At 39.8% G+C, this 26102-nt stretch overlaps 1 protein-coding gene across 1 annotated transcript; it reads left to right on the forward strand.

The window, feature by feature from the left end:
• Nucleotides 1-882: 882 nt before the first annotated feature.
• Nucleotides 883-17632, forward strand: LOC125018280 (interleukin-1 receptor type 1-like). The gene is given in 12 exon segments (XM_047602088.1): nucleotides 883-1137; nucleotides 7384-7588; nucleotides 8389-8557; nucleotides 9978-10007; nucleotides 10009-10159; nucleotides 10360-10425; nucleotides 11203-11329; nucleotides 11640-11779; nucleotides 11880-12023; nucleotides 14076-14234; nucleotides 14543-14731; nucleotides 16235-17632. Coding segments are annotated over 12 exon segments (1653 nt in total). The 5' UTR covers nucleotides 883-1058; the 3' UTR covers nucleotides 16429-17632.
• Nucleotides 17633-26102: the final 8470 nt, after the last annotated feature.

The following is a 26102-nucleotide window of genomic DNA, read 5'->3' on the forward strand; positions in this document are numbered from 1 at the left end:
CATCACGCAATGCAGCAGCACATGCACATACTTTATCGCATGCCAACACAAATTTCACTTCCAGCTGTTTTTACATGCACTTGGCTTTTAAGAGTTACTTAACTGGTTGTCGTTGGTTTTTAATAGACAAGCTGAGAGTGTCAGTTTCACTTGCTGTGGGGTTACCACATCACTTTTCCAACAAAGCTCTCACCATCCAGGGAAATAAAATCTTATTAGCATTAATAACAACCAATTTAGTGTCAGAAAATGAAATAAAACAGTAGTAGTGAGGCTTATTAATTAATAGTTTGCAGCTGTTATTGTTCATGAATATATATTTAAATCATTTTTAGGTCAGAATGGATAATACATTTTTGGATTATTTATTTCCTAATTTATTTCCTGTATGTTACACATTTGTGTATGTATTTTTACAAAAAGAGACTGCAGATTAAATGCCAGTACACTTAATATTCTAAAACTATTAATAAAAAAGTGGCGCCTGTTTTTCTTCTATTTGTACCAACAGCAGGAAATAATAAAATATATACGTTTTATTATCATTATTATTATTATGAAGGATAGTGTTGTGAAAGCAAACCTCTTCTCACACGACTTATTGATTACAAACCAAATTCATGAACCTACTTCTACTGCCACCTACCTCCTACTGAGATTAGTCAGCACTCTGATTAACCACAATCTTTAAATGCGCTTTCTAAACAAGCTGACATCAAGACTGACACTGACAGAGATTAATAGCTATATATATATATATATTTTAGGAAAATAAAAAGAAGTAGTGCTCCTTTAAACTGTCAGACCTCTTGCATATGCCATAAATCACTGGAACTTCCCAGGACTTTATTGGGAGTATTTGAGTACAGACTTCCTTGCGTCTACCGCATCTCTCACTTCCCTTTAAGGGAAGCAGTGCGTAGCAGCACTCCAGGAAATGTGTCAAGGAGCCGTAATATCACAGAGTCCGCTTGGCTGAGGGCATGAGTGGAACACGTTGGGGAAACCATGAAGGACTTAAATGAATTGTAACCCGTCTATTCCAGCAGAAGGAAACTATGGCGACAGCGGCAGCAGCAACGGGCTGGTTGTGTTTTCTGACTCTACATCTGACATGTGCGATGGTGCCGGCACAGAGTGAGTACTGATCCTCACAATAAAACGTTCTGGCAGATTAAGAAAAGCTCCGGCTGTCTGGAAATTATTTCCAAAAAGCTGGGCTCAAGTGGGTTTACGGAAAAACCGTATAACAACACAAAGCTGTTGTTATATCGAGTTGATATAATGTTCAAGTATTTGCTGACTCTTAGAGTTTGAAGTGTTTTCGGTTTCAGCTGTTCCAGTCAAATAATGAACACGGTCGCCTGTGGGTTGGAACGAGGATGACTAAGATTTCTGAATTAAGCTCTTTAACAGTACATTTCATATAAAGCTCATAAAACAAGCGTAACTTATTTGTCAAATTATGAACTGAAAGCCACAGCCTGTGTGGCAACATTGACATTGTCATGACATGCAGAGACACTTGAGCAACGTGGTTGAGCAATGCTTGGGATAACAAGTGATTTCCTTTGCTAGTGCAACACCTTCAACAAACATGAGTAGAGAAAAGATATGATTTAAATATCTTTTAAATGTATCTTAACCTCCCGAGACCCTGCGTCCTCATATGGGGACGTTAAGTTTTAGGTTTGTGGCAGCTTCTCATTCTGCTTCATTTAAATTTTTATCATCAATAGTCGGTGTAAAAACATGATCGTGGGACTTTCAGCCGAATCATTCTGCAGCCGATCACATAACAAATGGGTACAAGGTACAAAACCTTATCAAATTCATAGTATACTTTTGTGGTTTAATAAGACACATATTCTATCAATAGTAACGAGCTATAACTTCATTATTTGCAATTCTGCTTTTGCACAGCAATTTTCAGACATGAAAATGAACAGTTTTATATTTTGTTACATATTGATGACTTTATTATAATATTGAGTGACATAATCTCCATGTCCATACGTTAGGACACAATTCTTTCCGAAAACTACTTTCAGTTCAAAGGCGCTGCTTTGTTTTTTATACTTCTTAGGTCCTGCCAAGTCACTAGTATGTTAAATCAGCACAGAGCTTAATTCTGAATCAATAACACAAAATGAGTAGCTGTCATTTGCTTTCTTGTGGTCGATGTAGAGAAGATAAGATGGAAAGTTTAAAATGTAGATCTGGACAGTATGTTCGTCCTAATTTCTAGTTTATTTACAATTTGTGCACATTACAACGATCCAAATCCCCACAGAGTAAGACAAAAATAAATCATCTGTCAGTTTGCCGAGTCATGACTAATTGGTGGCAGTGATCACCCAGAAGAACCCAATAAAGAAAAGAAGGAAAAAAACAAAATGAGGAAACAGACAAAATGAGGAACTGCAACAACTTCAACTACAATATTAAGGTTTATGGGCCCATCAGATCTGAGAATTTCCAAGTAAGCTTAAGCAGACTGACGGCGAAGGCCATTTCACTGCGGACTATTCTGGAAAAAAACAGAGGTTGAAGTGTCACACTTTCGTAATGTCAAACATCATCTAAATAGCATGATCGAGATGAGATTCTTGTGTGATTTTTGATTTTTCGACATTTGTAGACAACCTGCAACCTAGAATCACATCTGGCGTCAGGCCGTTTCCCACAAATACAATAATCAGGAAGCCGGTTTGTTAAGTTTGTTTTCATCATTTTTGAGACAGACAAAATATATTCATGAAGTAAAGCAAAAGAAAAACATTTCCGCTCTTTCCTGTGTGTCTTTAATAAATTGTTACTTAGCTCTGATCTTAATTCTTGTGGTTTAAAGCTGAAAGTTTAACACAGGTGCTTTAGTGTATTAACGCTCACACATCTGTAATGTCTGTCTGTGGGTTCTTCTATGCTGCTTCTTCTGTGCTGCTTAAATAGGTCATGGACACCAAACATTTACCCTGAACCATTTCGTAGCTGAGTTTCCGGGAAACCTCTTACGTGAAAGAAAATAGTTTGAGGGACGTTGCACAATAATTCAATTCTGCATGAGAGTTTGCATCAACAATGAAAACTCGAAAACCTCTGCAAGACACTACAGGTTTCTTCAGATTGGTCAAGTTTCCTTCAAGTGACAGTGAAGACAGGAATTTGAGAAGCTAATCCTTCCCTTTCACACCACGATATGTTGTTCTGCATGTAAAGGCAAGAAAAATTCAAAACTCAATGAGGAATTATTGAGATCCATCCAACGTAGACCAATACAGACATGCAACTTCTTTCAACGGCTGACGCGTTACAATACTATGCAAAAACGACAGGCCATGCCCTGAATGACTGAGAACCTTCACCGTCTCATCAGGCTGTCATCAATTTAATCATAGTAACGCCCTAAAGAGGACGTACAACATTTTGCAGGACGAAGGAGATATCTGCAGAAACACAACAAGGCTTGAAGCAAAAACTGTAGTGTACATTTCTGGTAATGATCCTTATCCGAGGTGACCTGTAACTACGTCAGCTAGTAGCAGATAGCATTTGATGGCAATCACTATTTTGTTAAATCATCTGATAACACCGTGTTTCTGGTTAGTTTGGTGTGTCACTGCCGTAGGAGACGTGCTATCTGTAATTAGACGATGACTCACAAACACGGCTTGTCCTCCTCCTCATTGTTTGCACAGGATGCGCGAGACTAGACAACAACCAACAACCAACAACCTCTTAAGACACATATTACAGCACCGTACAGCAAACCCGGTAAAACAGGCCGTTGAGTTGGATTCTTTAGTTAGAGCAAGATGCAAAGAGGGAAACCCACACCGTCATGAACACAACGTATGGACATGAGCCTTCTGAGGAAGCAGAATGTTATTAGTGGGGGGGTCTTTGGGTCCTATGGGCTGAGGGGAGGGGCCTCGGTGGATCATCCCACGGATACTTGATCAGTTTGGGATCTAGTGTTGATCTGAAGTGTTTTTGTGTGTGTGTCTGTGTCAGGCTGAATCCTGCTGGGGATGGGGATGGGGATCTAGGTGGGGGCTACGTGTCTAAGTAACATCCACATGAATGAATGCCAGCTCCAAAAGTTTCAAGATGGTTGATGTTATTTATGTTGGAAAAATATAGAAGTTAAACTGTCACACGAGATGTTCTCTCCCGTCCTCTTCACCAAATAGTAGGAGGAAGGTGCCACAGGCAGCGCATGACGTCATCCAACCTACCGCTCCTTTGTTGTGACTCGCTGAATTCCAACAAAGCCGGATTTCCATACACGGCCGACATCTACACCACTCCACACCGCCCACTTTAAATTCCTATCTCCATTGCTTGGATACTTTTCTGGGTACTTTTAAGTACCTCCTCTGTGGTCGGTCCGAAGTAGGTGAATTGGGACCGAAAATGTGACGTAGAACGCTGCTTGCTCCTAATTGGTCAGAAAACTCCTAAGCGATGGAAAAGGTAGTTAAAAAAAAGGTGGTGAGGTGTAGGTTGGTGTAGAGGCCGTGTATGGAAATCCGGCTTAACAAGGTTGTCGGTCGACTCTGTACTTGCTGTGGTTCATGTCTCGGGCAACTTGCTGCAACTAAAACTTCGAAATGAGTGACTCTGTCATTTCTGATAAAAGAATTTCCATAACAACTGATTTCTCCTGCTGGTGGTCACAGTGTCGTGGCTGATTGGTTTGCATCATCTCAGGTTGAGGCAATAAATAAAACACTCATACCTCTGTAAAATCTTTTTTTTTTTAACCCAACAAGTACATGATCGTGCCACAAGAGGGAGATATTTGCAGCAACATGTTTCCAGCTGAAACTAAACTCCAGCAAACAGTCTTAATTGACATTTTAATGAGTTTATCTCTCATTTTAGCTCAGCTTCAGTTTTTCCAGGGTTGCAGTGCAACAAACTGATAAAGTCAGCGGGTAACACTGTGTTCCCATCCAGACAGCAACAGCAATTTACGTCACTGTTGTATGAGATGCTCTACATCTGTGACAGTTAAACTGTCAAACAAAACGATTACTCACTGTTTGAAGAACCTTTGGACAGAACGGACTGAGCAATCCAGGAAAAAATACACCACTAGGAAAATCAAACAGCTCCTGTAGTAAGATTCAACAAAGAAAAATACACACGGTAGTTTATGTCATGAGAAAATCACTTATATCACTTATATGAAGCGTGCAAATATTTGATATCTAATCTGAGACCCTGAAACATTTGCAACAAGTTGAGAAAATCCTGCTTTGAAATTAATTGGTGAAGAACACACATGTTGAGAAACACACTCATTAGAGTTGGCTTAATGTCACTGAGGCTGAATACAAAAAGACTGTGAATACACACACTCACTCAAACTACTCTTAAATTAGTCCACAGACAAATCAGGCTATTTGCTACCAAACAATCAATTTGAAAGTGCAGGAAAAAATGTCTGTGTTTGCAGGCAGACAGCGTTTCAGTAATAAGAACCTGGGTGTATTAAACCAGGATCTACTCAGTACATTTAATACCACACTAAACAGACACGTCAGCCCCCTGAATCGAACTCTTTTTCTTTAACCAACAACGATGCGTAAAATAGAAACTGGAAGCAGATGGAGAGAACATCATGGGATACAAAACAAAAATACATATTCTAAGCACATTTTTGCAGAAAACTGGTGCACAATAATAAGAGCAACCAAAAATAAGTAGCCTATGTTTAAGTGTGCTTAAATTATACTTTGTTTAAATTAAAAATAATATAGTTTTATGCACTTATCACAGATATAAAAGTTAATGTCAGGTATACTTTGCTTGTACAAAATTACACTAAAAGTCTAAATATATTTAGCCAATACTTAAACTTTTGACCAAGATACATTTATGTATTTGTGGCTTAGGTTTAGATATACTTGGCGCACAGATCCTGCCTATCATGACAAGACAAGCTGCTGCGAGCAAACAATAAACACAGACACGTGGAATCAGAGCCCTCGGTGCACAGGGACACTCCAACTTCTCATTCCAAACTTTGGAAAAATAAAGTTTGTCCGCCACTTGCATCATGCTGTGTTCACATGAGCCTTTAAATATAGTAATTCGAGCTTTGAGCAATGCAATTAAATAAATGACTGTTAGTACTAATAACAACCAATGGGGCTAAATAATAAAATACAATCCAATTTAATTGCCTCGAAGTGACCCTTATAGTTATTTATGGAATAATTTCACTGGTTATTATTTACCATTCAGACTTCCTGAATGCAGCGTTATAACATGCACAGCAGTGACACCATGTGGCAGACGCGAGTAAATACAGGACACTGTAACAAAAGACCAAAATGAACATTTCCGTTCAGGCTGCCTCTGCTTTGTCTTCGTAATTTTCCATCCGCTATGTAACGCTTTCATTATGCATAATGTCGCCAGGCTTAACCATCTTACATTTACACAAAACAAAATGTGTGAAAAACAGAGGCGCTGAACAGTCATTTCACTCAACAAGTCTTTTTACGACCAGAAGGTTACAGTCTGCACTGTATGCCTGTGATGTTCGGTGTTTTTTTTTTGTTTGTTTGTTTTTTGTGGTTTGAGCTTTATGACTGTGCTCACATGTGTTCAGTATTTGATGATTCATTTTGGGGAAACGGCAGATGCTTATTCACAGGGCTAAACGTACACCATGTGTCTGCATTGTGAGCAGCGGTGAATCAAATAAGCTTTATGTGCCAATGCAGGGAATTTGGTTCTGTGTTTTAACCAACCATCCAAGTAAGCACACGTGTAGCAGGGGCAGCCAAGTTAGATGCCCAAGGATTAATCTGGGTTTTTTTAGGTGCTTGCTCAAGGTACCTTAACCTTGGACAAAGAGGGGATCGAACCACTGTCCTAAAGATGTATCTCTGATGTCCTGAAGTATTCAAACGTTATGAGAAACAGTAAAGAAGACATTTCTTATTTCTAATAATAAATAAATTGATGGTTTTAAAATGCTTCATGTTTTTTTGCATGCAAAGTGAACTTCTGATTTTTATAAATGGGATGCCTTCTAGTCTTATTACTCCAGAGATGTCTGCCGTTCTGTTGCCATGGTACCATGTCATCCAAATACATGGATCAGGCATAACATTATGACCACTGACAGAAAAAGCAAATAACGTTTAAACCATCTTGTGACACTTCAATGCTCCGGTGGGAAACTTTTGGACCTGGCATTTGTGTGGATATACACCACCCACCTAGACCAGACCAGACCAGACCAGACACCCTATAGCAATGACACTCCTTGACGGCAGAAGCCTGACACAGGCACAAAAACGGTTTTTGTTTTTCCTCTTTGAGTGTGTTTGACTGGTCTCCCTTTTGCAATGTCACACCCAGACCACTACGGGGAGACAGAGATCTACCATGTGAGCGCTGGCCACTTTTTCCTGCTGAGGTGTCACAAAGCTCACAGTCACTCCAGGGTGGCCTGGATGAGGGGGGACAACTCCAGCCTTCCCGTCGGAACGGAGGTCAGGGACGGGTCGCTGTGGTTTCTACCCGTGCAGGCGTCCCAGACCGGAACCTACACGTGTGAGAAAAGGTATAAAAAAGACACCAGTGTGTTGACGGGATCATGTATTTGAATCAGCTCCTTTCTTTGACTGACTCACGAATGACTACGGTAAATGCAAATGTATTTTAATATGCAAATCCCTGAGAAGTCTGAGGAGTAGGTGGAGGGAATTCAGTGGAAAATACAGTGTTTAAATAGACACGAGATCCAGCAGGAGTGTGTGTCCAGACTCTTTTAAAGGACATGTGAACAGATGGCTTCTCTTGTTGCGAAATAGAAAATACAAAGATAAACTTTAAACACAAACGTTTACTGTATGAATGAAGATTTGATAGACTATTAGTGCATGACTTCATTTGCTTTTATTGAAAAATAAAAAAAATAAAAAATAAAAAATCCCCCAGGAATGAAGATTGCGTGAGCGTGGCTGTGATATATGAGTCAGTTTTACAGATAAGCCAGTGAAGTTTACACTATCAGGTAGTTACCATAGAGAGGATCTTACCATAGAATAAGCTGCTGTTGCAAAACTAGTCACATCCTGAGCGTGTTCTGTGTAAATTCTTTAAAACCGTCTGACAGCGGCTTTTGCAAGCTGCAAATCAACATTGGGAATAAACTATAGCACTGAAGCTTTTTCAGTTTGTTCTCTGTTCTTTAAAACTAGTTCCACACATGCATCTTGTTTTCAAACTTATCTTCCTTTCATCTTTGTCTTTCTGTTGCACTGTCTGAAATATAGTAATTATAATAATAATAATAATGTTAAAATAAGCCAGATTCAAGCAGAACGGTATGTTAGTGGGACTTTCCCTGCTTCTCTTTAGGGACGAGGCCGGATCGTTGAGGATGACGTTCGAGGTGTTGGTGTCGACGGGAGAGTGTCCCGATGCGCCCGAGGCCGTAGACGTCACAAAGGGAACCAGCAGAGCGCTTCCTTGCAAACAGACGGAAATCCTCAAACTGAACAGCAGCAGGAACATACGGTGGATGAAGGTAAGCGCGGCTCCGTGACATTCACAAGCTTTAAGCTTTTAACTTTAGCATTCGCAGGCCTACGTGCAAGTAAAGCTAAAGTTGAATTAGGGCCACTGTTTGTTTTTTTTTAAATTCTGACTTTATCTCAGAATTCTAAGAAGAAAAGGTCAGAATTCTGAGATAAAAATCAGAACTAAATGAAAAAAAAAAAAAAAACTTCAGTGGCCCTAATCTTGTTCCGTAGAACTGCTGGAACGACTTTTTTTTTTGCAAATTTAGTCCTTCTGAGTGGATGAAACAGATTGAGATTAACATCACCATTTCCGTATTTTAGCTCATATCGATTTTCATATATATATATTTGTTCTGCTTGCACAGATGTTTGGTTCAACTGAGATTGTAGAGCGTGAGTCACGTCCACCCCTCAGGATGTTTTGTGCTACCTTTTTTTTTCCACTGTTATCACGTGCTGTCTTATACATTTTAGCCATCAACACATCATAACATCCACCTTCAACTTTGGGCCCTTTGGCCTCAGGGGCCAAAAAAAAACAAAACACCCTTTTTGGGAAAAGCTTCTGGCAAAATGATGTAATTGCATATATTAGGGTACTGCAACTACATAAATGGTGAACTAAGTCTGAAAATGTGCGTGGTGTAGCCTGACATATAGGGGAAATTATCAGAATAATATTCTGGGGATTCCCACATCTATCAGCTGCAGTTTAAGTCCAAGATGACATTTCTGACTAGAAGATTACACCTGCTATAAAGTGAGAGTTGAGACTTGACTTATACTGCTATCTGAAATTAATTAATTAAGTCAATAACCTTATGACCCCAGGAGCACCAGGGTATCAGGGTGCAGCAAAGGAGGGTTGTTGTTAAATGTGCTTTAGAAATGAATTCTGACTTGACTAACGAGGGACTTAATAAACTCATTGGTTCATGTTGTTTAATTGACAAATCACAAAAAAAAAAAAAATGAAGAAACTATATTTTCGGTTTCAAGGATGTTTTAAGTAGCAATTGAAAGATGCAAAAGACACGTGTTTTATTTAGGATTTATACTTCTTAATTTTCTTTTTTTGCAGAGCGTTATATGAGATTTAGTTACATAAAGACTCCAATTTAGGGGCCTCTGTCTTCAGCCTTTTTTTTTTTTTTTGCAACGGCAGCTGACATTATCCCAACCTCAATTATGAGAGGAACTCCCACCTTCAAGTGATCCTCCTGCAAATATTGATTTACTCTACATTTACTCCAACATATTTTATCTTAATTTCTCTTTTGTGCCAGCGTTACGTTATAATATTGTCCTACTGTTGCATCCGTTGGGTTTCAATCTGCTCCTTTTTGCGAGGCTCTTTGTAAAAGACCATTTATATAATTAATCTAAAATAATAAATATAATAAAGTTCTATGTTTCTGTGAGTAGGACTGCCTCCCAGTGGAGCAGAGGAGAAGAATCCGTCTCTGTGGACAGAAAAGGAGACTTGCGGCTGACTGCTCCCTCGGAGAAGGATGCTGGGATATACACCTGCCTGATAGACTTCAGCTTGGACGGCCGGAATTACACGTCCGCACGCAGCATCCAGCTAGATATTAGGGATGAAACCAGTATGTACTAACCATCTCAGGAGTGTCTGAATTATTTAATGAGATAAGTTTGCACTTTGCTTTCTCTGTGGTTTACTTTTATTCCTACTCCTACACTAAGTGGGTGCATTTGCCATTTCCTGTTAGCAGTTTCAATAGATCGCATTATGTTCTCGCTGCTCTCTTTTCTGTTCCACTGAGACTATGCGGGTTCTTTTTAGACATTGATGTTATAGTGGAGCCAGAGGTGGTGTTCCCTCGAGAAAGCGTGGTCATGGTTGAAGTGGGCAAGTACCGCAGCAGTCACACACACTGCATACATACAGCGATCAGCCACAACATTACGACCACTGACAGGAGAAGTTGATCATATCGAGACAATTCAGTGTTCTGCTGGGAAACTTTTAGACCTGACATTCATTCATGTGGATGTTACTTAGACATGTAGCCCCCACCTAGATCAGACCAGACCAGACCAGACACCCCCCACCCTAAGGCAATAACACTCTTTGACAAAGACAAACACAAAAACTGATGCAAACTGATTAGGAACAACAACAACAACAAAAAAAAAAGCAGCTTGCCTCCAAATTCACTAGATTCCAAAGTGATAAAGTATCTGTTGGATGATCCACACAGGCCCTTCCTCTCACCCATAGGACCCAAAGGCCCCCACTAAGAACAGGCTGTTTCCACAGAAAGCCCATGTCCATTATCTGATGTGTCACAACTGCTTTGGAGGCCCAAGAGAGACTTACACAATATGAGGTCATAATGTTATGCCTGATCGGTGTATATTTTATCTTTCCTCTACAAACATGCCGGAATTCTGGGTAAATAGTCACTAGAGGCAATTAATCTTTTTAATGATTTTCCTTAGCACTCTATCTGACATTAATAACAACTTTGAAAAACAGCTTTGCCGCCCAGATATGGCTTTGATTTATAATACATGCTGTTTTGAGTTTTCCCAGTTTGGAATCTTACGATTGATGTATTTTCTTTCTTATCAAGATAAGTAGCATGACATCTATTCTTTCTTTTAATCTCTTGCCGATTGCCAGGTATGAGTGCGGAGCTCATGTGTTTAGCCTACACAGGCTTCAATGAGGACAACGAGACCCTGATGTACTGGACTGTTAACGAGACTTACACAGAGGACTACGAGGAGCTGAGTGAGTCCTGGAAATAGTGAGTTTCCACATATTATCTTTATGCATCAGCCTCCACGCTGAGCCGGATGTGGCTGCTGCAAACTCACAAACTGAATACTTTTGGTTTGGCACTTTGCGCCTGAGGAAAAGATAAATCAGGAGGTTACTAATGGTGCACATGTCGCATCATCACAACTAAATGTAGTGAATAAATGAATGACTCCTAACTGCTACATGACTGCACTACACATCATGAGGACATAAGTAATTTTCTTTGATTCAGATGCTTGTCAGTAGCTCTCTCTGCCTGTCTTGACTAATTTACTGACTGATACTTTCCTTTTTAGTATTCGCCAAAGAGGGGTGGTGTATGGTCATTCCACTCTGTCCATCTCCAAAGTTCGTACTGAGTTCCTGAATGTCTCCATCTGTTGCCACATAATGACCCTAACCGGAGCAAAGTTTGGCGAGGCCTGGCTCCAAGAAGGTATTCTTGTTTTGTTCTGAATGCTTTCTAAAAGATTCTTGGAAATCTCCTCAGAGGATGTGTTTACCCCAGCTTTGTTTACGTTTTCTTTCCCTCTCAGCCGACCACAGCCTCTTTTACACAAGTGTGGCTGTCTGCCTCGCTTTCCCCCTGGCTATTCTCTGCCTGGCTACCTCCTTTTTCCTCTTCAGAGTAGACTTGATTTTGGTCTACAGGAAGCTGCTGAGACATTTTCCCAAACAAGGTGTGTATCTAATTAGTGGAACATTTCTGTTTGATTTAACTGGATGCTGCCAGGAAGCATTGTAGAACAAATGCACACGACTGATTCTCTTTTCCAACTGGACTTGTGGAGTTTCTTAAAGATGCTAATCTGAGTACTACTGGGAAGTTGAGGTTTAAAAAGGAACTCTGTAGGAAAAATCCATCAGAAATTTGCTTGACTTGTTTCTCTAACAAACCAGAAACTAATCAAGCTGTATTTGAAATTCCACTTTCTGAATGTGTCCCAGTTTACATGCGACGGAGAAAACCGAATAACTGGATGCTAACCTCCTGCACACTAGGTGGCGATATGTGTCTTGTCGGCCCCCTTTCCAGTTTACCTATTACGTCATATAATAAACAATTTCAAACAACAAGAAGATGGATTATAATACAGCCTTTTTAATGTGTGCGCATCTTGTTTTCTTGGACGTTCCGGGGTCACATGCCAGCGGTGCGGTTGTGGAGCATTCGTTGACCAGTTAAAGTCCAGTTAAGGTGTAAACATGCCAGAGAAAACTGATTTCCAATCACATTATCTGGGTGTGTTACTCAGATAAGGAGAATGCGCTTAAAGTCCGATTAAGGCAATAATTTGTTATTTTTTGACGTGCTGCTGCAGTACGTTTACATGCACAAGGAAAAACGATACTAAGCTGTCATTAAGGGGGGAGACTGTGTGCCTAGTGTGACTGGTGCTCTGAACGGAGCCATTGTCAGTGGGAAACTACTTCCTGGGGACAGAATTTAGGAAGTCTTCTCCAAATTTTTTGGCCTCCTTTATTCCTCTCTCAAACCATCTATATTTGATATTGCCACCTTCAAAGGAGTGCCCTTCAGGAGTCGTTCCCTGATGAGCTTTTCTTTAAACACCTTTTGGATTACCATGTCCTGGATGACTAAGAACTAGTGTCCGACCAGTAGGGATTTTTTGGCCCGATAACAATAGCCGATATTAGAGGAGGTGCAAACACCGATAGCCAATATGCAACCGATATAGTTAGTTTTTGAGCTGGAATGAAAACAGGCCTATTGAGCATAGATTTTGCACTGATATGATTATGTAATAGTACAGTCACAGTGACAGTAATTAACATTTGAACTTAGAGTCTTAGAAAAAGTGCAGATTGGCAAACAAACAAAAATTAAATAACGTAGCAGAACTTTCAATAAATAAATAAATAAAAATAAATAAGTCAATCTAAATCAGTCTAAATCAATCTCAGTCAGTCAGTCAGTGTCTAATGCTTGAAGTCAGTGAGGGGCAGGTTGTAACACAGCTTGTTTGCATTGGCACCCAACAGGTTGCATCTCTCGTCCTCATGAATGTTGCCTACTGTGCTGACAAACCATCTCCATGGGGACAGATGTGGGAGGAGTAAGGAAGCGCCGGGCCAGTGGAGACGAAGCAAAGTGACAGAGTTTAAATAGATGCGAGTTGATGCAGTGGTTGTACACACCCGTGATGATTTATGTCACTTAAGGGGACTTTTCAGCGCAGGAGGGAGTGGAATGTGGATGCGAACCAATCTCCTTCAATCATGCACGGAAAAGGGGAATGATAGGAAAGGTTTTTCTAATTTACTGAGAAACAATACCCAGGTCACCAATGCATGCCCAAAAATACGTTGTTCTTTCATCCCCTCCATAAACCACACACAATCAAACCATGCCAAAAATGACGACAATAAAATATAGGTGATCCCGCGTTGTGTCGGGGAGACTAGAGCTTTCTTGGTTAAATCCTTTTAGCATATATTAAACTGTAACCCTTCGGGGTTAAACAAAATCTGTGATGATATAGCAAAGTTGCCTCGCAGTTATTTTACACCAGAGATTTTGGCCAGGGACACTTTTGACTATAATTGTTGTTCCAGTGATGTTTTCATGTTTACAGTTACTTATTTCATGAACTTGCCGTGACTTGTCACACTAAGTTTTTTTTATCGGCGCAACATTTCATAGAACTGGAGCCGTCATATCGGTCGGTCTCTACTAAGAACCTTCACAGGCTGATTCTATTTTCCTACAGTTCCAGACGGGAAGCTCTATGACGCCTATGTGAGCTTCCTCCATCCCGACATGTCGGACGAGACGGAAAGCTTTGTCCTACAGATCCTGCCCGAGGAGCTGGAGGGACAACATGGCTACTCATTGTACATCAGAGGGCGGGATGACTGCCCTGGGGAAGGTAAGGCGTAGGCCCACCTCTGATTCACATTAAAAGCCACAATGAAGATAAATGCAGAACAGTAGGAGCAAGGAAACGTTTCGGAAAGCAACCATTTAAGTAATGTTCTGTTCACAGTCCCAAGAAGGTGAAAAAGTCTTTATCAAGATAGTGAATGCTTCGTCATTCAGTGGCATCCTCTTGCAAGACTAAAACATGCAGTTGCAAGAAAGTAGAATTTCCAAGAAATCAACCAAAAAAAAAAAAAAAAACAGGTTGAAGAGTAGTGATAACAAGTGATAATGTGCTTTGTTTTATTTTTTTTACAGCGATTCACGATGTCATCGCTGCCACGCTTCGCCAGTGCCGCAGACTGATAATCATTTTGCCATCTGATGGAAAAACACTGGAAACGTTACCCTTATGTGACAACCAAAACCAGATGTGCTACGAGCAGAAAATTGGCCTTTATGATGCTTTAACTTGGAATGATCTGCAAGTCATTCTGGTGGAAATGGGTGAGGACAGATTGTGGGTTAATGTGTTACGTGTGCTTGCTCATGTCAATTGATGCAATGTGACGCTCAACTGGCAGCAGCTTTCCCTTGTTTCACCAGTGATTAAGCGCTTGGAGGTGTCAAGAAATGACAAACTGGACTCAGTAATACGAAAGTTTCAAAGTGACTCATCTAAACACAAACAGTGGAGTAGCATTCAATATTACACAACTTAAAACAAATTCCCATGGGTCCACATGACTATCATCAGAACACAATCAAGACACAATTCGAGTTCCTCAAGTGTTCCATAAACAAAACAAAAACAAAAAAAGTCCATTGTATTCCCCATAGATTACAGTAAATCCTACGTTGACTTTCCTAAGGTGGGCGAGGACAAATTTCCAGTAATACCCTGACTTCCTTATATGGGAATTCCTGCCTTGTTATGACGTTTAAGTGAAGTGGGGAGCTTATTGGCCTTCTTGAAAACATGAATGTAAGAGTGACATAAATAAAGCGCAAATATAAACAGGAATTACAGGGATTGTATATTTAAATGTTACTGCAGCGTTAGTATGGGTAATAAATAACAATAAATATTAACCAGAGAAAGAAAGAAAAGGGCATGAAACCAGTTTAACTTTAAAAAGCAACTTTAACTTTAAAAACAGCAATTACTATTCTCATGTCTGTCAGTTCAGTTATAAACCACAGACAAGTGCTGATTACAACTGTGCTGTTTGCCAAAGGGAAACCACTAGCTTGGCTCTGACCAAAGCTTTAACCTCTTCAGAGATTATTTACTTGGTATGACCAGTAACTTTGTGAGCTTCCACCGGTTGCAAATGCTCAGAGTCACAAAATAACATAGCTGCTTTAGCCTAACACTTAGACATACTTTAGTTTGTTATACTTTACACAAGGGGAATTGCTTGGCCAGTTTAGCTCAGTTGCACAACAAAAGCAAAACAAAATAGGTCCTCGCGACAGTGGGTCCTTAGGGTACTGCGGTATATTTATAATTAGCACTAGGCAGAGTTTAATATAGAACACATATAGCAGGCAGGGGGTCCCTGCTTAATCTCTCCATCAGTTTGGGGGTCCTTGGCCTGAAAAACGTTCAAGACCCCCGATTTAGAAGGACTAATAAGGTGCAATAACGTTCGTTTAGCATGAACAACAATTCCTCAGCTGCTATTCTTTATGCTAAACTCAGCTTAATACAGTAGCTGCTTGATATTTAAAATATAGACAGGACAGCTTTATAAGTCTCCTCATTTATACAGAAGTCAAACTGGTAGTCGTCCCACAATATTCCATTAAGAATAACAAAGGTTACCCTCGGTTTCCATTTCATCATATTAATAAATATTCTGGGAATATAAACATCTGGGCTTGTTTCAACCAGTTTCTCATAGTTGAGCATAGGCCCAATAACTGTATTACCAGGAATTATTAAAAGTACCCTTGAGAACGGTGGGAGATCGATATATTTAACATTGCACTACTCTATTTCACCAGATGGTCCGGTGGATTACAGTCGCCTTCCAGAGTCTCTGCGCTACATCAAGAGGAAACAAGGAGCGTTGAAGTGGAAGAAAGCTTACACTGGAAGTCACAGACTGACCAAGTTCCACTCAAACAAAACATTCTGGAAGAATCTGAGATATCACATGCCTGCAGTGCCTATAAGAAGACGTCAAGCTGTTATCTAAACCGAGGACGGATACTTTGTTTTCATCATTTCCCTCTTAATGGTCCATGTGGTTACCAGATGCATTAATCATCTGAATGACAAGACACTAGTACCGTACTCAGGACAGCCTTATTTACTGGAATACCTCAATGGAATACCTCAATAAATACAACAATGTCGGCAGAGAAAAAACTGATGGACTAATAACTGGCACTGACGAAGCTCAGTGAACCAGATTATCGTCATCTTTACTGCTTTTTGGAACAAAGAAATTTTACCACCAGGAGCACCGGTATCAGTTTGAGTTGAAGCCCATGGTTTCCCAATCACAGCACAGCGGTGACTGGTGCTGTTTGTGTTTTGATATCTGACGTGCAGGTTGTTTTAAAGTCTGCGCCTCCTCTCGAGAGAAGAGAACGAAATGTAATTAGTCCTGAAGTATTATTATTAGGATATTCAGTTTAATACTGACAATGTTTTGTGTTATTTAAGTGTTTGTTAAGTGTGAATTGAAGCAGGCTTTCTGAAGCCAGAGTGTCAGCCTAAGAAGTGAGCCCTGTGCTCATACCTGGCGTTGGTGAGATTAAAACAAAGAACAGATGTCACCCTACACAGATTGTAATGTTTTTCCTTCCTGCTTATTCATCCTAGGTCATACCAAATTCTAAGGAAGGCGTGGTTTACCAGTTATCATGAAACGTTTTGTTTTTTGTTTATAGTTTTAGGTCATCAGTTGCTTCCAGAGGCTTTTGCAACAAATGCCAGTAAACATTTACCTCTGATTAACCACTGATCCAGAAGCCTCGTGTATCAAATTGTGTGTAGAAAAGGTTCTAAATTCTGCCATAGGAATGAAATTTTGAATGTGTTTAAGTACAAAAAAATCCAGAATTATCAAACATGCGTACACCAGACCCCACGCACACTGATAAGAAATCGGTGATGATAAATCCCACCTGTTCTTAACTATCATGCTCGTGCATGGTTCGGGTCATTTGCATTCAGAAACGCCCCGAATAGACCATATATGGTGGAATTAGATCATGAAAATTTTAATTTCTTTCTTTCCAAAGGTCAGCTAACAGGCAGACTTACCTAAAATCTTTGTATGATCCTCGCTCTTGTTTGAATGAGTTTTTGAACCAGCATTGATTAATAGAGATGTAGTTGCATCTCACATTATCTGTGTATTGATTGAATGAAATCCTTTCCCATTCACGTAACTGAATTCATCGTGTGTTTTTATTGCTTTGTGGGTGCATCCGGCAATGGCCTGAAATCCTCATTTAATTTGGGCTTGTTGGTGATGTCTGTATGGCAACTGGATGTAAACTGAAGCCAGAGAAATTACTTCATCCAACACTGCCGACATGATTGTACTTAGTGTCGGCCGAGAAAAGCCGCATATGTCTCCAATCTCTCGCTAAAATGTTCTGGTGGCCAAACATCTCAGGCTGGACAGGAGTTGTATGTGCACTGGGAACAAGAGTTTTAAATCAGGGCATAAATCCATCAGTATGTTCTTTGAAAACGCATGGTTTTCAAAATCCTCCAATGGTACAAGAGTAGTACTTCAACTTAGTAGTGTGCTTCAACTTTTCTTTAGTCACGCCAGTGTCTGCTAAATTACTGACTGAGCGTTTTTATAAGAGACCGGAAATATGTCATAACGTGCGAAGTTTGAGATGCTGCTGAACACTGCTACTCTCTTGATGGGTTCTGTGTGTAGTTCCACTGTTCTGCCACTAGATTTTGTGTGTACGCACAGTTAGTTGTGCATAAATTTACACACTTTTCTTTACGCATAGATCTGTGCATATGCTTGGCACTTGGCACGTTACAATCTCCCTGGAAAGTACCATCAAAGTTCAACAACATCCACCTTCAAGTCTGAAATGACATTTCTGTGAACCACAGCACTGCGGTTGATGATTCTACTTTTTTTTCTTTTCTTTTTTTTTTTTTTACGTCTGCCTCTGGTCTGTTTTAAACCAGTTCAAAATTAAAAGCACATTGTCATACTGATCACACTTACTGATTAGTTTGAGAGTAAGATGAAGACACTGAAGTGACAGCATGTTTAAAGCTCACTCTTTGCCACACTATGTCTTGTCAAAATAACGATTTGGCACATCAGTACCCCTCCAAACCAGAATCATTTAGGCAGCAGGATTGCAATCCCTCTAAAGCATCTGGCATTTCAATAATAAATGATCAAGTGGATGGACATTAATTGACGAAACATGAAGATGAATGTACAAGGAAATATTTTACGGTTAGACTCCAAGAATGACAGTATAATAGACCCGAATCTCAGACGATGCAGGTAAATAGTGACAGGACCCACCGGAGTCTAGACACTAGTGGTGGTGGATAAGAAGAAGAAGCTGACAAGGACTTCAAGGATGACCATGAGAGGTGTAGACGGGGAGGAGAAGAGTTCGTTGGATGGAGGTAGTATAGTGCTAGTTGAGGAAGGATGGATTTTGCACGTCCTGATCTTCCTTTGTGAACTTTCACTTAATCTTCATAAAGAAAGGAAAGAAACTAAATAAGCAAGAAATAAGCAAATATTATGTTTATTTATGCCTTATTTATGCATGTCATTTATACCTGCTCATTTTTATTTTGTCTGACAGTTTGAAAGGGCCCTTTTCCTGTATGTACAGTATGTACAAATTAGACGGCTGCTTTAGCACGTACAGGGCACGGTCTAACGCCTGAATTTCAAAGCCGCTAAGAGAGTTAGTGTGGAAACGCATCTTACGGTTAGATGCAGTGTTGTGTAACTTGGAAATATGCCACCTGGGAATGTGGACAGATATTTTGGCACGTAGCGGAAAAGAAAGCAGTAATCTGGAAACGGAAATGATCCATCATCCATGCATCCTGTTTTTCCTGTTTACACACAATTAAATACTATTCCAGTGTCTCTTGGTCTCTTTGCATTGCTTAAAATTTGTTGAAATGTATTTTCTTTGAAAAAAAAAAAAAAGAAAAAAAAAGTTGTTAGTAACACTCAAAGACCAGGTTGTCTATTGCCAGTAGAGATGTTCGATACCAGCAATTTCCTTTCAATCTAATACTGAGTAAAATTCAGGCTGGTATCGTATTTCAGATCATAGCCTCATAGTAATTTATTTATTTATTTTAAACTCAGAAGTATATTGAGGTAGTGGCCTCATTTACTATAGCCAAGCTAATACAACAATAGAAAAAACAGAGACACAATCATACAAAATATGTGAAACTGCTTATTCAAACACACACACAAAAAAATAATTATTTAACTATTAAGAACTACTATAAAATGAAAACTCGCTTCTGAAAGTGTGACTCTGTTCTCTCCTCTTCTGTCATCGTCATCATAAATGCTTCGTATTCTGTGTTGTGGTTTAACCTGAGGTGTTACACAAGGTTTGCTGTGTGTTGTTGTGAAAAAGGGGGTTTTTTCTTGCCACAGTCGCACCTCAGGCTGCTCTGGAGGTTTCAGGCCGGTTTTTGTAAAGCGTCTTGAGACAATTTGTCTTGTTATTGGCGCTATATAAATAAAATTTAATTGAATTGCCACAACTCATTAGTTTAGTTACTTTCCACTGTGTTCCTACATTACCTCCAATGACTGAAGTATCAAAAGTATCAATATTTTGATTTGAGAATCAATTTTAGAGCATAAACACCTGGTATCAGAAGTATCAAGATTTCAGTATCGATCCGCACATCACTAATTGCCAGTTTGTATGCCCAGCTAAGCTGAGGCATCCTGCCTCAACTCCATTTCTGTAGTGTGCTGTCCAAACATAGTGATATTTCAGTCATAGATACATTTTCCAGGTTATCAGTGCTTAAATCTGAAAGTACATTTCATAAATGACAAAGCAAGTGCCAAAGGATTCACTCCAAGCAAAACCTTTTCCTATAGATCACACGTCATGTGTAAGTTTTACAAATCCAAAATTGTAGTTTAGAATTGGTATTCTATTGGCACTATTCAAAAATAACTGTAAAATAATCCTTTCATTTATCCCACTGCATCACATATTATTTACCCAGGTAAGATATAACCTATAATAGTCTTTAGTAGTGACTTAGTGGAACTGCTATTTGACAGAAAACAACGTATTCTCACCACACGTCAGTTGTGTTCGTCATAGATAGATAAACCTGAGAATCATGTAAATGTAAATGAAAATGTTCACACGGAACAGTTTCCTGTTCAGAGAAAAACATCATACTTCTCGTTAGACCTCATGCTGGCTTTAGTTAACTTCTTTTTTTTTCATGTTTATAGTCTATACTGTAAGAGTGTCATCGCACAGCGGTGATGACGGACTAGTTTACTGTCAGTGTCACAGAACCATGTTTCTTCACATAATGAGCGAAAATTACTTGTGTAATCATTGTTAGATGTGATCATGATTAAACCGATGGCCGTGGAACGGAGAGGTATGACACTGCTGTGTGATTCTTTTGGATGTGCATGCCTATCCTGCTCATCAACACCCCAGTGACTGATGGTGCAATGGTGTCTTCAAGAACTGTGGAAACTGGGCGGAGAAGATGACAATGACCCTAAAAATCCTCAACAGAACAAATGTGCTGGAACACTCCCGAAGTCCAGATGTCAACCCCATCGAGCGAATTTGGGACATGCTGGAAAACATTAATTACTATATTGACACCAACACTAGACAATAGAAGATTGGAAAAACGTTGCCTGGTCTGACGAGTCAGAATCTGGAGTAAACAACATGAAAGCATGGATCCATCCTGCCTTGTATCAACGGTTTAGGTTGGTGGTGGTGGTGTAATGGTGTGGGGGATATTTTCTTGGCTCACTTTGGGCCCCTTAGTACAAACTGAGCATGGTTTAAATGCCACAGCCTCCCTGAGTATTGTTGCTGACCATGTCCATCCCTTTACGTCCACAGTGGACCATCTTCTGAAGGATACTTCCAGCAGGATAATGCACCATGTCACAAAGCTCATATCATCTCAAACTGGTTTCTTGAACATGACAATGAGTTCACTGTACTCCAATGGCCTCCATAGTCACCAGATTTCAATCCAATAGATAGAGGAACCTTTGGGATGTGGTGGAACAGGAGATTCTCATCATAGACATGCAGCAGACAAATCTGCAGCAACTGCATGATGCTATCATGTCAATGTACCAAAATCTCTGAGGAATGTTTCCAACACCTTGTTGAAAGTATGACACCAAGAATTAAGGTAGTTCTGAAGGCAAAATTGGGCCCAACCTTTTACTAGCAAGGTGTACCTAATAAAGAGGCCACTGAATGTACATCATGTAGCATTGTTCTACAGCACACAACTCCAAGGTACATGCAGCAAAATCCTATGGGATAGCAGCAGCTTTTTGAACCAATCAGAGATCCGTACGAGAGTTGTGTTTGAGTAAATGCATATTTAAACATATTACATGCAGCATTTACTCAAACATAACTCATGTACAGAGCTCTATTGGTTCAAAAAGCTACTGCTGTTCCATATACCACCCATTGGAATGTTCATACTGTTCTTATTTTTTGGTGGTTTCATTGCATGTAACATGGATCTGTATTTGCCCATGTGTGCTGTAGAACAATGCTACATGATGTATAATATACTGACGTTTCATCAATACATTTTGTGCAACAGATCAGCATGATCAGCATGAGCCATAATTTCGTCCAGGGTGCTGAAATTACTACGGCCGCCTCTACCTCATCCTTTCATTTTGTCTTTGCGTAAGAAAGTCATACAAAAAAGTCTTTATTGCTTCTTAATTTGAAACAGCTGTCTTGCAAGGTTCTTACAACTTACAGTCAATGTTTCCAGTCATGTCTCCCTGCAATAACCACAACACCAAAGGTTTCCTGTTTGGCCTTTTAGCGGTAACATGTTTTGTTATCATTTTATCTTGTAACATCCTGTACCTTTACTTGCATATTTTTTGTTCTTCTTGTGTATACTCCCACTTTACGTGACATTTTGAATGTGGTTTACTTTCAAATTTGTGATTAAATTTTACTAATTGATAAGGTTAATCTAAAACACCAGTAAACGTTGTTTTGTATTTGAACTGAGCCTTTCCCGGAGCCTGGTAGAGTGACACTCCTGCTTCCATGCAAACAGACATTGTGGTTCGCTATGCTTCTGACTTTGACCGGATCCAATGATGATGAGCAAATATGAGCATGATCAAGACCGGCTTGAGTGGAATCATGAAGCAAAATTCAGTAACAGTTCATGTGTTGGTCTCCCAACAGGAGGAAATAGTAAAAGTTGTCAAAATAGAAGTCTAATAGTATATCTGCTTAATGTCAGCAAAGTAACAGCACAGAAGCATATTGTCACCCTTGTGCCTTGGTACAGTTTCTCAGACCTGAAAGGCGTGTTTACCATCTTGTTTATGTCTGCACTTTACTCTGGAAGATTAAACTGTATTATTTGCTGGTATTAAATATTAAGCAAGACATTCTTAGAAGGAGGGATGAGAAGACATGCATTGCATGCATGCATCAATACAGAACAGGCTAATGGAAACCATGAGGAGGCCGCAAGGTAGTCAACAACAACCAAATACCTGCAGAGAGTAAGGCAAGCCCTGCAAAGTCAGGTGAATGGTAAGAACAAGATCTGAGCCATCAACAGGTTCGCACTACCAGTCATCAGATACCTCGCTGGGATCATAAGCTGGCCAAAAGAGGAGATAGAAGCCACAGATATTAAGACAAGAAAGCTCCTTACCTTGCACAAAGGGCTTCACCCGAAGTCCAACACCCTGAGACTGTACACAAAGGGGAAGAGGGAGGCTGAGGAGAAGGCCTTGAGCATCAAGGCCACAGTCCAGGATGAAACATCGGAAATCCAAGAGTACATCAAGAAAATGGTCCCAAATGAATTGAAACTACTGAGAGAATGTCTCAGACAACAGAAACCCAAGGAGAGTGCAAAGGAAGAGGAGCGGACAACCTGGAGGGACAAGCCCCGACAAGGCATGTACCACCATCAAATTGAAGAAGTGGCTGATATCAAGAAAACCTACCAATGGCTCGAAAAACACTGAACTAACAGACAGCACAGAGGCACTACTCATGGCAGCACAAGAACAGGCAATAAGTACAAGAGCCATAGATGTGGTTATCTTTTCTTTTCTATGTGTAACTGCACTACATAACCAAGCAAATACCATTGTGGTTCAATAAAGACTGTTTAAGCTATCAAAGTATCTGCTTTCAGTCTTAGATCAGCAGGTTTTATTAGGGCGTTTGCAAAATTAGTGAGAATTAATCATAATATTTCCTTCCTTCAAACATTTGCCTATAAAATCAGCTCAGTCAAAGTGCTCGGGGTGAGCGTGAGAATAAAAAAAAAAATCTTTCACAGGCTGTTCCATGGAACTATTGGAATAAGCTGCACTCCAGTCATGCTGTTTTTGTTGGACAACTAAGGTTTCCCATCCTACAGTCAGCATTTTCATTGTACATATGTTTTCATTTCCTATTTTCCAGTTTCCAGTCTCCTCCTCTTTTCCATCTCCTCCTTTGTATAGATACGAATGTGTTTTGTTTTTTACCAGCCTACCCTGTAATTTAGGAGTTCGCTGTTCAAGTTAAACTGGTTTACCGTTTGGCCTTCCGATCTTCCTTCTTCTCAGGAATTGTAGTGTTTATCTTATTTCCAAACAGTGAGCCAGACTCCTGTTACACAGGACACAAACATGCACAATGGTATAAAGCACTAATATATATTTCAATTTAAATCAGACTAAATGACCAAATTGGACAAAGTAACAAATTAGGACTTTTTTGTTGTTGTTGTTTACAAACAAATTTAAAGTGCTTAAAATGGACACTTTTAATCTAAATTAATAAAGTGTTAATTTATTATTTTTTATTATTTTTAAGTTAATTTTCCAGAACCCTTTTGAGGCACTGACTGCCTGAAGCATGTTTGATAAGTATGGTTTCTTCCTTTGTGTGTTTGACTACCTTCAACTACTCAAATATACTTTATACTCAAATAGCCCGTATGTGTTATCAACACTTCTATTCTGATTCTACACTAGGGTACTAGGGCCACTCATGAGAAAAAAGGTCCAAGGTCGACTTCTCTAAATTTGAACTTTTTTCTCAAAGTACTTGATGGGTTCTCATGGGTGGTCCTACTACTTTTCTGTATAATCCAATACTGCAACAAATTTTATTTTACCCATTTCAATCTAATTCCACAGAGCGAAGCAACTGTTATGTTGCCAAGAACTACATGGGAACCAAACCAAAACACCCTTAACATTTGATTCAAGGCATACCCTCTAATTTACCCTGAGACTGGCATGTTGTTTCAAGTTACAGTTGGACTACTCACTTACTACCTGCACTGGCACGGAAACCTCTCCTGGGTTTGCCGTCAATCACAAAGCACAGATGGCTAGGATTAGAAATTTATTTAAACTTCCACACTGCACCAGTCCAAACATGAATACAAATATACACAACCTGATCCTCCACCTTATCACTTAACACTGCAATTAGCACTAAGCGGTCTCTCGTGGGACAAGCTGATACAGGCCAGGCAGGCTCTGCGGTAAGGACATAGGTGGCAGATGCAATAACCGTGAACAAAATCCAGGCCAACATGAACATGAATGCCCACAACAATGATTTTATATATATATATATATATTTTTTTTTTTGCACATTTGTCACGTCTAAATGTTTCGGCTTGTCAAACTAATTTAAATGTGAAACAGTTTTTAAATGAAGGTTTTTATTATTAAGGAGGGGAAAAATCCAAACCTACACAGTGTGAAAAAGTGTTTTCCCTTCATGTAAAAACATATCACATCTAAGTTCAATTTCTCCAGAAACACCCTGGCCTGATTACTGCTATACCTAACCATGCCGAGATCCAAAGAGATTTGGGAACAGCAAGAAAGTAAGCAAATGAGCAAGAAATTAATTGAGACTGATCAGTCAGGAAAAGGTTATAAAGTAATTTCTAAAGCTTTGGGACTCAGTGAACCACAGCGAGAGCCATTCTCCACAAATGTTGAAAACATGGAACAGTGGTGAAACTTGCCAGGAGTGGTCGGCCAACAAAAATATCCCAAGAGTTCAGAGACGTTTCATCCAAAAGGTCACAACAACATCAAAGAACTGCCGGCCTCACTTGGCTCCATTAAGGTCTTGACTCAACCAGAACAAAGAGACTGGGCTAAAATGACCTGAATAGCAGAGTTCCAAGAAGAAAACGTAAAGGCTCATCTCAGTTTAGCTAGAAAACATCTGGATGATCCCCAAGACTTTGGGGAAAATACTCTGTGGATTTGCAGGACGGGTGGTGGTAGTGTGATTGTCTGGGGCTGTTAAGCTGCCTAAGGACCTGGAAGACTGGCTGTGATAAATGGTACCATTAATGTGGATGTCTACCAAAAAATCCTGAAGGACAATGTCCGGTCATCTGATCATGACCTCAAGCTGGGTCCTGTAGCAGGACAGTGATCCAAAACACACCATCAAGTCCACCTCTGAATTCAATTCAATTCAGTTAAGTTTTATTTATATAAGACGCTTTACAAAAACAGACCTGAAACCTCCAGAGCAAGCCTGAAGGCAACGGTGGCACGAGGAAAACTCCCTTTTAACAGGAAATAACCTCGAGCAGAACCCAGTTCATATGGAGGGA

This window comes from Mugil cephalus, chromosome 12, assembly GCF_022458985.1.
Source record: "Mugil cephalus isolate CIBA_MC_2020 chromosome 12, CIBA_Mcephalus_1.1, whole genome shotgun sequence".
Lineage (NCBI taxonomy): Eukaryota > Metazoa > Chordata > Actinopteri > Mugiliformes > Mugilidae > Mugil > Mugil cephalus.